Here is a 16,206-nt window from a genome sequence, read left to right on the forward strand (position 1 = left end):
GGCCAAAATATCGGCATCGGTATCGGCAACGAAAAACCAATATCGGTCGATCACTACTAGGTACTCCTGTGACTACAGCCTCAGAGCTGTGTATATACAATGAGAGATCTAAGTCACTGCTGCTTCTGACTCAGTCTCAGTAGATTTGTAGTGGGATTTGGTGATGTCTCTACTGTACTGTTCACTGTTCTCTTTGCTGGAGGCTCTGAATGGAGAAAGCAAAGGTCAGCTTCCACCAACATGGCCACCTCCATGCACAGACACAGTGTGGAACAAGGCATGGTAAATCAGTCATGTGGAAAGGATTAGCTTCAGTGGACCACAAGCAATATTGGTGACTGAACACAGCTTCCAGAGATCAGTTCCATCTTACCATTTCCTTTTAAACAGTTACTGTACAATCAGTAGCTGCTGGAGAGGTAAATTACCCAACAGCTTTTAATGCCTCATGGGGAGTCCATTGATGTGGTCTCAGACCTGGGCACCTACCACAGCCCAAGAATGTCCTACTCCTCCTATTAGGTTTTTCATTATTTTTATATTAAGGGAAAGGCAGCAGCAGAACTGAGAATATCCCTGTTGTAGCGCAATAGCAAGAGCTGTGAGACCTTCAAGTGGTGGGAATAAAGCTAGGGATCTCACCACTTAGGCAGATGAGACTACAATTCTAACATCACTGTTGCATGGGTTGACCCTTAAACAAAATGTGGCAAAAGACAAAATGGTCAATAAAATAAAAGCTTTAGCTTCTGATATAGAAAATTGCGTAGAGCTTGATATATAACTCAGTTGGTGACAAATACAAACACAACACAAGTGGTAACAGACATCAAGGAGATCACAATGAACACACAAGAATTTACATTTTAGAATAAAGTACAGGACGAAGACAAACAATATTATGATGTTAGTTTTGAAGAATGCAAAGACAGTTAGAAGACAGAGGCCTGGAAAAGCTTGAAGAGTTGTTTGGCTGAAAGATGTTATTTAAAACCAGTTACTGAAAATGATATGTTTAGTGATGATTAGCAACAGACACGGAGGACCAAAAGACAATGCTTAATGAAAAATAGTTGGTTTTATGGTTATCCATAGGCTAACTTCATGCTTGCAAGATACATGTGACAAGTCTTTCATTTGTCATTAGTGATCAGTATACCATTACCACTGGGAGGAAATACTTGTGCCATTAATACAAAATGCAAGAAAACAAATAATATAGAGCATTATGTCTCAAATATGTCCTCTGGGATCACTAAAAATATGTCCTCTGGGACCACTAACACTGCCTGTTCTCCGATTCCCCTTAAAAAAAAAAAAATCACTTATGAAATAAAAACAATTGGTGTTTAAGGCCCCGTTCACATTGCCGCGATCCGACTTGGGGGGGCGACCTCCGAGGTCGCGGTGCGAGCAGCGCGCCGCGACCTCGGAGCAGCCGCCACGGACTTCATAGCATTGAAGTCTATGGCGGTCGCCTCCGGGTCGCCCCAAAGAAGCTCCAGACCCTTTTTCTAAGTCGGAGCGACTTGTGTCGCTCCTATTAGAACGGGTCCGCAGCTTCCCTATGGAAGGCGACCTACGGCGACCTGTGAGGCGACCAGGTCGCCTCACAGGTCGCCTTAGTGTGAACGGGGACTTAATGAAAGTAAATGTGTGTTTAAACAATAGGAAAATAGCACCTTCAGCTGATACTGTGGATCTGGCCTAAATAAATGAAATTGTAAACTTACTTATTGGGGATTTAACATATAATGATGTGTTTGGCTTTAAAACAAAGTGCTTTCTTCTGTTCATTCAAGAACATTAAAATTGCTGCAAAGATATGGAGCTGTTTGGATAACTAACTGTACAGTAACAAACAATTATACTTGCCTCCCTTGCACTAGGAAAGCAACTAGGATGCATATTAGGAACTGACAAATATTTTGTCTGTGCACTCTATCCACTAAAAGTGCTCTTATGTTTAAAAATGCACGATGCAGGGCTGTCATCCTTATTCTTTCAATGCTGCTTGGTGTGTTACTGATCTGAAGTGTGTGTGTATATCAGGCATTGAGACATGTCATATGCATATGCTTGTTTCAGGCTGATGACTTACTAATTAGTGAGTGGCAGCTATCATATTCATATATATCATAAATTTATTTATTACGTTTTTAATTCCTGGTAAATTAGCAATACTTTTTATAATGTAGTTCTAGGTGCACATAAACAAAATTCTCTTGAACAATATTCTGCTTACTATTAACCACTTCCATACCGCGCGATTTCTGGCACTCCGCTCTTACATGTAAAAATCATCATTTTTTTGCTAGAAAATTACTCGGAACCCCAAAACATTATATATATATATATATATATATATATATATATATATATATATACATATTTTTTTTTTTTTTTTTTTAGCAGAGACATAGGGAATAAAATGGCAGTCATTGCAACTTTTTATGTCAGACGATACTTGCGCAGAAATTTTTCAAACGCGTTTTTTTGGAATAAAAACTTTTATGAATTAAAAAAACAAAACCCTTAACTTAGCCCAATTTTTTTGTATAAGGTGAAAGATAATGTTACGCTGAGTAAATAGATACCTAACATGTCACGCTTTAAAATTGCGCACGCTCGTGGAATGACGCTAAACTTCGGTACTTAAAATTCTCTATAGGCGACGCTTTAACATTTTTTACAGGTTACCAGTTTAGAGTTACAGTAGAGGTCTTGGGCTAGAATTGTTTCTCTTGCTCTACCGTTTGCGGCGATACCTCACATGTATGGACTGAACGCTGTTTACATATGTGGCTGCGACAAACGCATGCCCATGCAGGACGGGAGCACTTTTTTTATTGTTTATTTTAACTTTATTTTTTTTACACTTTCCCTTTAATTTTTTTTTATCATTTTATTCCTTTTACAAGGAATGTACACATCCCTTGTAATAGGAATAGTGAATGGCAGGTCCTCTTTATAGGAAGATGGGGTCAATAAGACCTCAGATCTCTCCTACAGGCTAGAAAGCCTGAAATCCCCCCAAAAAAATGAAGTGCAGTATTGAAAACTGCGTGATGACATGTCACGCCCGGGCCTCTGAGAGTCATTATGACTGCCGGGGACCATCTGGTCCTTGCAGTCTCTATAGTGACACTTCGGCCGTTGGTCGATTTCTTCTCCGGCTCGCCGATCGCACGATCGGCGAGCCGGTAGAAGCAGCGGAGGGCGGCGGGGGGATGTTCTCTCCCGCCACCAGTAAGAACGATCAAGCCGCCATGATTGTTCTTATGGTGAAGGGTATCGCGAGCTGAAAAAAACTTATATCTGAATGATGCCTGCAGCTGTAGGCATCATTCAGATATCCAGACTTAAAGCACAGGACGTCAGACGACGTCCACCTAAGGGGAAGTGGTTAAACCAGAAGTCTCTTTTAATGTGAATATACCCTGTTTATGTACTATATATCTTAGCTCACTGCATAATAGTTCTAATATTTCAGTGCAGCACTACCCAATATATGCTAGGCTAATAAAGCTTTTAAGCTTTTTAACACAAGTTTAAAGACCATGTATGAACATGAACAAGATGTAAACATTTTTCCAAAAGGGCAAAAATGAGATTCGTATACAGTAAAAGCATATGAAGGCCAGGTCTGGGTAGTGCATAGATAGTACATGTACCTAGGTGCCTACAAGGAGCTGGGTCAAGCATTCTTGCATCTTTACTGTGTATTGGGAACCTTTTGTGACAATACTGTGGGGTATATTTATAAAGCAGTGAATGTGCCTTTTATCAAACATTCCCTGGAGGTGAATCATCTTAATACACGTTTTAAATGACAGTGAGTAATTCACCTATTTTGTAGTTTTGGGAAATCAGCATGTTTGAAGTTAAATTCATGTTGTGACACAGGTAAAACAATTGAAAAGGGATAACAAAAAGGACAAGTACTCCAGCCTACAGAACAACAGTGATACTGTGCACACAAACAGAACAGATAAATGTTGTACTATTTTAGGACATACTCCTCTTTAGTTCTTCCTCACACTTTGCATCATCAAATGCCCCTTTCTCCTCTACACTTTGGCTGCCCTCTTAGTTGTCCTCTTGAGTAGTCCTTTAAAGCGGTCATGCAGCATTTATTGTACATCCGGAGCCATTTGTTTGGCTATCTACTCAGCTGTCTTCCTGTCTTGGAGAAGCAGGACTGAGAAGATGGGAAGGTAGAGTTGGAAGGCAAGGACTGGTGAGAATTTTTAGGACAACTAGCAAGGACAACTAAGGAGCGTGCCCAAGGAATGAAAATGTTTATAGGTCATAAAAGAATGATGTGTGACAAATGATTGGAGAGCTACTGGAAGAGGACAGCAAACAAAACAAGATTTTTAGTGATGTATGATGACAGAAATGTGAAGAGGACATGAAACTGAAGTAGGATTGAGGAGTAAAAGACATCTGGAGGATGGCTGAAGGAGTTTCAAAGTAAGGGTAGTGAGGTTTGGAGAAGAATGAGATACACATTAAGTTATGGCCTAAAACAAATGCCATAAATATATAACATTACATCTTAGATCTCTGAATATTATTATATCTCAGCATACCCTAATTGGCCTCAGACATGACACAGCCTTGAATTCTTGATTCCCTTTTCCCATACTAGTTCTGTTTTCCTGGAATCTGTAGATCCTATTTAATTTTTCACTCACAGCCCTATACAGATAACAATTGATATTCTAGTATAACCATTTAGATATAATAAAGCTTTGAATGCCCAGACTTTGGGGTTTATTTACTAAATGCAAATAGACTGTGCACTTTGCAAAGTGCACTTGCCCTCTGTAAGTGCAGGTGCTCCAGAGCTTAGTAAATGAGGTAAAGCTTCACTTTGCAAAGAGTACCCAATCACGTGCAAGGGAAATAAAATAAAAAAAAGCATTTTTGCTTTCACATGATTGGATGAAGGAAGTCAGCAGAGCGTCTGCTCATTTACTGAGCTCTGAAACAACTGCACTTGCAGAGTCTATTTGCCTTTAATAAATCAACCCCTTTAATTCAGTGAAAGGTGATCAAGGTTTGCACTGCTTCTAAAGCCCCGTACACACGCTTTCGAAAATTGGCAGGGGATTTTCGTCCAACGTCCGATCTGCCGATTTTCGGCTTGTTAGTATGATGCTTCCGACAACCAACTCCGACTTTTCGGCCGGAAAAAATCTGGTGTGCAGACTATAAAATTTTCGTTGGCCGTCAACACAACGGCCGATTTTCGTGCAGTCAGTACAGATTTCGACAGGGAAAAATCTGATGAGCAAGTCTGGGCATGCTCAGTGAAGAAAAAACACAAAGAAAACAAACCAACACATGACATCACTTCTGAAGTAGAATTTTGTTGGCCGAGAAAATTTGTGTGCAGTCTAGGCACATTCCAACCAACAAAACACTACTGGACAAAAGTCGGACGATCGTTGCGTGTGTACGAGGCATTAGGAGGGAGCTATTGTAGGGAGTTACCCCACCATATTTTAACTTGGTCATAGCAGAACTAACGGAATTCTATTTTATTTAGGCTTATAAACCCTTTCCAAAATATATTTTGAAGGAATGGTAGACACTTACGTCTTGCATAAAGAAAAAAGTTGAACTATTCAATGTAAAAACCTATTAATTCAATGTGTATAACTTTGGTGACTAGCAGACACAATGCACAGCCATCTTGACCTACATCCATCCCCATAATAACCATGGATGCTAGTATTTAACTTAAAAGTTCTCCCTTGTAAGCTATGCCTAAAATAACAGCTAGCCGGTTGGGATCTATATTTAAAGTAGTGACTTATAAAGTAATGGCTGTGTGCAGCACGGAAGCCAAACTGAGACAGGAATCATTTTGTTGGATAGCTGTATATCTACGTCCACATCCATTTATGTTTGCCTATGCTTCAAAACACTTTTTAAAAGTTCTCCAACAAGACAAAAAGTGCAAACAAGTCATAAACGAAAACTTACAGCTGTGTAGCAGGCATAGTTAGAGTCCCCAGGGGGCAGTTAGTAAGACAGTTTGGTTCTAGACAGAACAGACAGAAAGAAAGCAAATAGATTGAAAAAGCAATTAAAGAAAATAGTCAATCGTTGTTCTCAGAAGATGAATATTTCCAAACTTCTGAAATTTCTGTCTGCAACAGATAATGTAAAAGAAGTACTGATTAAAATGTTAATACATAGCATGAAAAGGTAAAGTGACGTGAAGCATATAGGTAGCAAGAAATGAGACCTACTGACAAGTTGGCCATTGATTTTATATTCACAGCTTGTATTTCATAACAGCACCTGCTACTGACACAGTACACACTAGTGGTGTGTTGACTTTTAAAGACTGAGCAAATATTGAAATCAATTCTATTAATACAAGGAGCAATGTGAAAAGCAGAGTAACCCACAATAACCATTATCATTAGCATGATTCAGTAAACCAAAAAGCTGAAGGAATATAAAAAAGGTTGCTATGGTTACTGCACATCGCAATGCTCGATCAGCATGTAAATGAATGTTAGTACCTCTTACTAATTTATATGCATTAGTAACCCCTTATGGATGTGATAAGGTTTTCAAGAACTTGTACACAGTGCAAGCAAATCTTTAGAGACCTGTGAAAAACAGTAAGTCAGCAACCTATATTTCCTATTTATCAATAAACCCCCAGCGCCTATTTAAATTTTTGTGGTGCATTATTGCATGTGTTAGAGTGTGTTGCATTGAGTTAATAGAATGCCAATGCACCGAAAATGGGTTACAAATTGGACGTGACTTATTTTTTTTCAATGCAACTACCGTTAATTGTGGCCTTCTGCAAAGCAGGTGCATTGCCTTAGTGCATTGGGCTGCAATTTAAAATGAATGGCATAGTAAAAGGTTACCATGTGCATTACTGCAAAGCAATACTTTTATTTTCTGGCTATACTAACTCTTTGAACCACCTGAGCTCCAGAAGGTTTTACCCCCTTCATGGCCAAGGCATTTTTTTGCTACCCAGCACTGTGCTCCCTTAACTGTCAACTGCATCATCATGCAACACTGTACGCAAATTAAATTTACATCATTTTTTCACACAATTGAGCTTTGATGATATTTGATCACCACTGAGGTTTTTATTTTTTGCTATATAAAGGAAAAAATGCAGAAAATTTTAAAAACAAAAAACAGTATTTTTCTATGTTCTGTTATAAAACATTTTTGATAAAATACAATTTCTTCATAGATTTAGGCCAAAATGAATTCTGCTACATGTCTGAAGTAAAAAAATCACAATAAGCGTATAATAATTGGTTTGTGTGAAAGGTATAGCATCTACAAACTATGGTATATACAGAATATTTGAAATTTGATCAATCCTGATGTACTGGCGGCCTATCTAATTTCTTGAAGCCCTTAAAAAAAATGTTTTACATACTGTCATCAGTGCAGTACAGCATCATCAAATGACTGGTAGGGTGGTGATCAGGGTTATTGACCGTTGACAGTTAAAAAAAAAAAAAAAAGTGCCAATTTTTTAACATTTTATCTTCTTATTTTAACTCTTTTTTTTACTTTTTTTTAGTTCATTGCCACAATAGGAACATCCTGCTACTCTGGGGGTGACCAGGGATTTTTTTTTTTTTTTTTTTGCACTTTGTCGTTACAATGACCATCATTGTAACAGCAATGTTTTGAACTGTCATGAATGGGTTACATTTTAAACAGCTGTGATCTTTTTTTTTAATCTTTTTATTGATATATATAAAAAAAAAAAAAAAAAAAACAACTGGTGCAACAGACTCATTGTACAGAGGCTATATCAACAGTTTAAAGAGCAGCATGTAGCCCACGCAGGGGCGGTGCCAGAACAAGGAAGGGAAACAAAGTAGCCTAAGGACATGGCGACAGAGCTAAAAATCAGACAGCGGCAGCATAAAAAAAAAACAAGTATGGCATCAGATCCAGTAACATATAGATAGTGGTGGACAGTGCAATCGAGCCGCGGGCCAGAGGCACAGTGACAGTTAGTTCAACAGTGCGGTGGAAGAATCTGCCAGCCACCGTGCCCAAACCCTGTCATGCTTTTTGGGGCAACCCCTGTGGATGTAGGTATCACGGTACAAGGGTATGGCGGCGTCCCCCAGGCCCCTCCACTGCAGAATTGTGGGGGGAGCCTGTTGCCGCCAATGGAGTGCAATATTTTTCCTAGCATAGAAAAATAGTAGACCTAAGAGAGTACGGTCCGCCACCCGGGGCACCAAGTCATCCAAAAGACCCAAGAGGCCAATCCTGGGAGAGGGGTCCATCTGAATTTGTAAAATGGCAGAGGACACTGCGAAGACTCGGGACCAGTAGGCGAAGAGCTCCGGGCATGTCAAACAGCTGTGATCTTTGATTGGCTACAGCTAATTACATGGTACAGGGTGCTGTGATTGGCCCAGGTACCATGTGATAGCTGTGGGCCAATCGCAGAATCACTCAATAGGAAACACAGCTTTTATTCATAACAGCTTTGTTGACATTGTGATCATGTGGTACAAGGATTTGCAGTTACGGGAATGGTGTGCTGCGTGCCCCTAACCTGGAACACGATTGATGATGTACATGTATGTCATCTAGCCTTACTGTGTCGGCTGCTCAAAGTACATGTACTGTGGGTGGTCAGCAAGTGGTTAAGGTGTATGTAAACCTTAACAATGAGCTTCTTTTATTTGCCTTCTTTTGGATTGCTAAATATACAAGTAAAAGTTTTTCAATTTATTGGTTTGATAGGTGCAAAACAGACCTGTCGATTTTGCCAAAAATCTTGTTAGCTCATAACTTCCTATGCTCTGCGTCTGTGCAAAAGAAGAGGTTATGAAAGATGAGGAGAGCTGGTGGGGGAGGTGAGAAGAGGTCTGTATTCCTTGTAATCCATCAGAAATGAAGCAGGATGACACTAAGGCCTAGTACACACGATCAGAATATAGGACTAAAAATACCGCATTTGAAACAATCGTACGATAATCTGATCGTTACTACACAGCTTTCATTCCAGAAAGTATTGATCAGAAAAAAAAAAAAAAAATCGGAAGACCAAGACCATGCATGCTCGGAAACAAAAGAACACCTTACTATAATACTATACAACACAACACATTACATCACTTCCAAAGCTGTATTCTATCGTACAAGAATTTTCATAACTTTAGTAACTTCTTCATTTTTAAAATGGGACTAGCATGCAAAAAAACCTGACAATTGTTCATCTGATATTCATATCGTGTGTGCGAGGCATAAGTACTTAGGAATTAGCGAAAGGTAGGAGCACACCAAACTTCTGGAACATCAACAGTTATTTTTCTGTACTTGCAGGGATAACATATAGGGCAGGTTATGGAAACTGTGGCCCTCCAGCTGTTGCAAAACTACAAGTCCCATCATGCCTCTGCCTGTCCTGCTAGTGCTTTTCAGAGTTTTGCTATGCCTCATGGTACTTGTAGTTCTGCAACAGCTGGAGGGCCGCAGTTTTCATATCCCTGATATAGGGCAATGTGCATGTGTTGCAGAGGTGTAAAAGATATATTTTGCCATACACTTGCCTAGACATACACTTTAACCACTTTACCGCTAAGTACTGTAATAGTACTGCGGCAAAGTGGCTCGTTCCCGTCTGACGACGTAGACCTACGTCGTCAGACTCCTCCCCTGTAGGCGGCGCTCGCGCGCCGCCGGAGGCGCGCTCCTGCTGTTTTCATTCACAGCGGGAGTCGGGCCAGGGGAGGAGCAGCGGCGATCGCCGCTGCTCTGCCCCGATCGTCGGGGATCTAGTGTGGAGATCCGCCCGCCTGTGTAAACACAAGCGGGCGGATCTCCTCAGTGACAGGGACTGACAGATCGGACTGTTCAGCATAGCTGGACATCCGATCTGTCCCTGTCTCACAAAGTCACCTCCCCCCCACACGTCAGTAAGCACCAGGCATACATTAACCCCTCCCTCTCCAATAAAGTTAACCCCTTCCCTGCCAGTGTCATTTTTACAGTAACAGTGCATATTTATAGCACTGATTACTGTAGTAATGTCACTGGTACCCCCAAAAGTGTCAAAAATGTCAGTCAAGGGTCCGATCTGTCCGCCGCAATGTCGCAGTCCCGCAAAAAAAATCGCAGATCGCCGCCATTACGCGTTAAAAAAAAAAACACCAAAAATGACAAAAATCTTTCCCTGTGTTAGTAAACGCAATAACTTTTGCGCAAACCAATCAAAATACGCTTATTGCGATTTTTTTTACCAAACATAGGTAGCAGAAAACAAATTGGCCAAAAATTTAAAAAAAAATTGGTTTTTACATCTTTTTTGGGGGGAATTTCATATAAAAAAATGTGAAAAATATTGTTATTTTCTCAAAAAAACCGCTATTTTTTTGTTTATAGCGCAAAAAGTAAAAATCGCAGAGGTGATCAAATACCACCAAAAGAAAGCTCTGTTTGTGAGAAAAAAAGGACGTCGATTTCGTTTGGGTACGGCGTCGCACGACCGCGCAATTGTCAGTTAAATTCGCACAGCGCCGAATCGCAAAAAGTGGCCCAGACGTAAGACAGCAAAATGCTCTAGTGGTAAAGTGGTTAAAGTCACCCTTTCAATTCATCTTGCTATTCTATCAGTACCTGTGCAGAAAGGCTGTTTTAATCTCTTTATTGCCATGTCACCTCTCTCCAGAAATAAAAGATAGGAGTTATGAAATCCCTGATGAAAGTCAACATTACCTTCAGAAGTCTGATCTCCAGTTAGTGCTTGTGTTCAGTCTGCCTAAAAACAATAACGTCCTTCCTCTTACTCCACTGGTAGGAAATATTTTTTTTTATTAGCTAACCTAAAGGTGGTTATACATGGATCAAAATTCAGTTGGTTCAGCAGAAACTGGCCTAATTTTGATCCATATATGGACAGGCTGGTTGTACAGAAGTCGATCTACGGATCTACTGATTAATGTATTGCCAGCTTTGAGCTGCTCATTCAGTTTGTTTAGTAGGGAACGGCTGAAAATGTATTGATCTTTGAAAAGCTTTTGTTGATCAGCGGCTTGCATCTAGGTGGCTGTAGCCGCTGATCAGTGCATTCTAAAGGGAAGGAGTACAACAGCACAACAGAGAGAATTCTTCCATCCACCTTGCATGTGTGCCAGCTGCCCACTGACTGATTGAACAAAAATGAACCGTCTATGGCCAGCCTTAGTATGCACAGCAACTGTTAGATTGGATAGTAAGTGGTATTGCATTGGTTGCTTTACAGCAAAACCTTTTTTTTCCTCATCAGACATCTACACTGTTACAAAAAAATTAAAGGAACACTTTTTAATCAGAGTATAGCATCAAGTCAATTAAACTCCTGGGATATTGATCTAGTCAATTAAGTAGCAGAGGGGTTTTTTAATCAGTTTCAGCTGCTTTAGTGTTAATGAGATTAACAACATGTGCACTAGATGGGCAACAGTGAGACCACCTCCAAAACAGGAATGGTTTTACAGGTGGCCACTGACATTTGTTTTGCCTACTAATAATTTCTGACTGTTTTTCACTAGTTTTATATTTGGTTAAGGTCAGTGTCAATACTGGTAGCATGAGGCAATACCTGGACCCTATAGAGGTTGCACAGGCAGTCCAACTTCTCCAAGATGGCACATCAATACATGCCTTTGCCAGAAGGTTTGCTGTGTCTCCCAGTACAGTCTCAAGAACATGGAGGAGATTCCAGGAAACAGGCAGTTACTCTAGGAGAGCTGGACAGGGCCTGTAGAAGGTCCTTAACCTATTAGCAGGACTGGTATCTGCACCTTTGTGCAAGGAGGAACAGGATTAGCTCTGCCAGAGCACTAAAAATGACCTCCAGCAGGCCACTGGTGTGAGTGTCTCTGACCCAACAATAAGAAAAAGACTTCATGGTGTGGCCTTAGGGCTCAACGCCCTCTAGTGGGCCCTGTGCTCACTGTCCGACACCGTGGAGCTTGATTGGCATCTGCTATTGAACACCAGAATTGGCAGGTCCACCACTGGCACCCTGTGCTTTTCACAGATGAGAGCAGGTTCACCCTGCGCACATGTGACAGACATAAAAAGGGTCTGGAGAAGCCGTGGAGAATAATTTGCTGCCAGTAACTTCGTTCAGCACAACCAGTTTGATGGTGGGTCAGTGATGGTCTAGGGAGGCATATCCATGGAGGGACGCACAGACCTCTACAGGCTAGGCAAAAGCACCCTGACTGACATTAGGTATCGGGATGAAATCCTTGGACCAATTGGAATAGCCTCCTGCATTACTTTTTCACTTTGATTTTCGGGGTGTTTTTCAATTCAGCCCTCTGTAGGTTGATAATTTTCATTTCCTTCAAACTATGTGGCATCCTTTAGTTCCTAACACATTACCCAGTCTATATCAGTATAGACATCCGGCATGATATTTTTTCCCATTGAGATCTGAAATATTTTCAAAGTGTTCCTTTAATTTTTTGAGCAGTGTACAATACCCAGTATAGTTGAATTCAAGCTGTAAGAGAGGCCAGCCAGAGGAGCCACTAAGGCTCTTTTGCAGTTCACAAGAGTGGACAGAGCACATGATAAAAGGAAAAGAGGGTAGAAAGTGCAGAGAAATTACATCATCAATATGATGCTGCTCCTTCACTGACCAATCACCAGGCTTGAAGTGTGTTTTGTGTGTTGCTGTGCTGCTGTTGTAGGTTGAAGATATGACTGTGCTGTGTTTGGACTGACAGTACAGAATTATACATTTTGTGGTAGAATACACGTTTCCTATACAGGAATTAAACTAATTTAGGTGCTTGGCTAGAGTTTGTTTAGCTTACATAATTAAGCCTGCCTATGAACCTGTGATACTGTGTCAGTTCTTTTTCAGCTGTATGAATTAGCCATTTATGCTACTTACACTATGTGTGCAATAAATTGCATCCCTGAAATTTGAAGAAAATTGTCACAGTAGTTAAATTTGTAAATAAAACAAGTTGATTTCTTTAACCACCTGCTGACAGCCCTATAGCAGTTTTACTGTTACAGGGTGGCAGCTGTGTGCAATATCACATAATATATATATACCTAATCCTGCACTTCTAGGTAGCGGGCCTGAGTGTGTACCGCCGGCAGTTCGATCCCGCTGTAATTATACACATCAGGAGCCGATCAGTGGGTACTGCGGACTCGATATCCACCGGCACCCGCTGATCATTTTGCAGAGAGACAGAATGGCGGTCTGCCTATGTAAACATGGCAGATTGCTGTTGTGATAGAAGGGAAGGCATGGATGCTATGTCTCTGCAAAGCAGGGACATGGATCCATGTCTTTCCCTAGTAAAAGCACCTCTTACACTGTAGTAAAACACAGGCTAGGCACACAGTTAACCCATTGGTTGCTCCTGATGTTAATCCCTTCCCAGCCAGTGTCATTAGTACAGTGACAGTGCATATTTTTGCCGCCATTACTAGTAAAAAAACACGAAATAAATAAAAATGAATAAAAATATCCCATAGACGATATAACTTTTGCGCAAACCAATCAATATACGCTTATTGTGATTTTTTTTACCAAAAATATGTAGCAGAATACATATTGGTCTAAATTTATGAAGAAATTCGATTTTTAAAACATTTTTATTGGATTTGTTTGAAAGCAGAAAGTAAAAAATATATATATTTTTTTTTCAAAATTGACAGTCTTTTTTTGTTTATAGTGCAATAAAATAAAAAATGCAGAAGTGATCAAATACCAAAAGGAAGCTTTATTTGTGGGAAAAAGGACATAAACTTTATTTGGGTACAGCATTGCACGATCATGCCACTGTGAGTTAAAGTAACGCAGTGACGTATCGCAAAAAATGGCCTGATCATGAAGAGGGGTAAATCTTCCGGAGCTGAACTGGTTACATTTTAAAATAATTGTAAATAGCAAAAAAGAAATATTAGCAACAATAAATATTGCTGAACACTGACTCATGAAAATGACAGAGAAACAAATGTTGTTTTACAAATATTTTACACCATTTATTGATTGCGCCATTGTTTGTCTTTGCATTCATGACACCTTTGATATTCATATTATGACATTTTCACTGAAAACATTAAACTAAACCAAGCTGATTCATTTGACAAAGCAAATTAATATTTTACGTTTGCACAATAGACGCTGTTTGTTTTTCTAATCAATTGCAAGACTTTTAACTGAAGACCTGCACATAATGCAAAAATAATCTTAGTAGGTTAGCACTTAACAGAGACCTTAACATTCTGAGCAGAAATGAAGGGGTTTTAAAGTCAGAAGGTTTTTTTTATCCTAATGCATTCCATGCATTAAGATAAAAAGCCTTCTGTGTGCAGCAGCCCCCCTCAACCCCCCTAACACTTACCTGAGGTTCCTCTCTGTCCAGAGACACAGCAGCGGCACCATTTGCTCCCACTGCTGTGAATCAAAGTCAGTTAGCCAATCAGGGGAGAGAAGGGGCAGGGCCAGGTCAGGCTCTGTGTCTGAATGGACACAGAAAGCTGTGACTCGGCTCGGTGTCCCCATAGCAAGCTGCTTGCTGTGGGGGCACTCAACAGAAGGGAGGGGCCAGAAGCACTGAAGAGGGACCCGAGAAGATGAGAATCCAGGCTGCTCTGTGCAAAATGAACTGCACAGAACAGGTAAGTATAACAAGTTTGTTATTTTTAACTAAAAAAAACAAGACTATAGTCCAAGCAGAAAACGGTTCTCTATGACCTTATTTGCAAGAGATAATACTTTGCAAGCACAGCTTGTTGCTCTGAAGATTTACTTGTTCATTGTGTTCAATCATTTTTGTTTCTAGAGTAAAAATTAGATACATCAAAATATACAGGTTTTATAAGCAAGCTTGACGATGAACTTAAGGCAGATAAAAAGCCGATTCATCTAGGTATTTTATTCATTAAAAAAACTATTCAAGCCCACCTCCAGGCACAGATATTTTTGTAAATTTTGATGTATGCATAGAACATACTGTTAAGCAAGCATCAGTTCTCACATATGTATTTATTATGTGTATTAAGCTGCTGGCCTGGAGTTCAGCTTTTATTCACTTTCATTCTCTTTCCCTAAGCCTCACAGAATACTTAAGGTTTGTCAGGAATTCAGCTAAAGTGGCAAAATACTAATTCCACAATTACTTGTTCATTATAATTATTTGTAATTATTTGTATGCCACACCAGTTACAATAAGTTGAACCCTGCTAAGATTCAAGATTACAACTACAGAATAGAGAGAGAGCGTATCTCATAAAACAAAAAGTCTAAAGAAATATGGTATTCTACAAATCTTGGCAACTGATCATTAATAGGCTGAGCGTAGGTCAAAGAAGGGTGATTTAAATTTGGTTGAAATAGTTTAATGTACACCACTGGATTTTGTATTATATTATTAAAAGAAAATTATAATGGTTTGGGCTCCATCTTGTTTCCATTTTTTACAAAATGTATATTTTTAACCAAAGATTTTACTATATACTGTACAACATACACACTTTGCTTTACAAATAAACAGTTGATACATGGAAAATAGTTCCCAGGTAAATTTGGGTTAGCTAATGTGAGAGCAGAGCAAAAGAAGCTTCCTTTCATACCCAGTTCTCTCATTGAAACCTAGAACTAAACCGTCTCATAAGGGATGAGGTATTGCTCTAATTCATCCAATTTTGTGGGTAAACTTCAACTATTGATTTTTTTGTACACAATTTTTCTACAGCGAGCAGGCAAAAATTGCAATGAAAACAACTTGAGGTTTACCCTTCTGGCTGAATAAAATAGATCCACTTACTTTGCCAGCTTTTTGTTGCCGTCCCAACTTATTTGAGATGTGTTGCTGCCATCAATTTTCAAAATTTGCAAAATTACCTTATTTTTTTCCTAATATGGTACATTTTCTCAGTCTTAATATTTAATATGTTTTCTATTGTGAATAAGATATTGGTTTATGAGATTTGCAAATCATTGCATTCTATTTTTATGCAGATTTTACACAGCATCCTACCTTTTTTGGAACTGGGGTTGTAGTAATTAATACTTATAAGCAATATATATATTATTTAGTGCAAAACAATAAGTTGGGAAATGAACATAACGTAAGGGCAATAGAAAAAGGAATGGAGGTCTTCTTCTGTAACAGGGACCTGTATGGAATGCTATCCTTGCCAAAAATACAAGTC

At 39.6% G+C, this 16,206-nt stretch overlaps 1 protein-coding gene across 4 annotated transcripts in view; it reads right to left on the minus strand.

Moving 5' to 3' along the window:
* Positions 1-16,206, minus strand: part of MTCL1 (microtubule crosslinking factor 1) — a 282,099-nt gene that overhangs the window by 5,681 nt on the left and 260,212 nt on the right. The window contains exon 15 of one of the 4 annotated variants that reach the window (XM_082259548.1): positions 5,998-6,055. The exons of the other annotated variants lie outside the window; for them this stretch is intronic. Coding sequence (XP_082115674.1) covers positions 6,017-6,055 — 39 coding nt within the window. The 3' untranslated portion in view covers positions 5,998-6,016. The remainder of the gene's footprint in view (positions 1-5,997; positions 6,056-16,206) is intronic. 4 annotated transcript variants of the gene reach the window in all.

This window comes from Pelophylax lessonae (assembly GCF_965119305.1).
Source record: "Pelophylax lessonae genome assembly, chromosome: 5".
Taxonomy (NCBI): domain Eukaryota; kingdom Metazoa; phylum Chordata; class Amphibia; order Anura; family Ranidae; genus Pelophylax; species Pelophylax lessonae.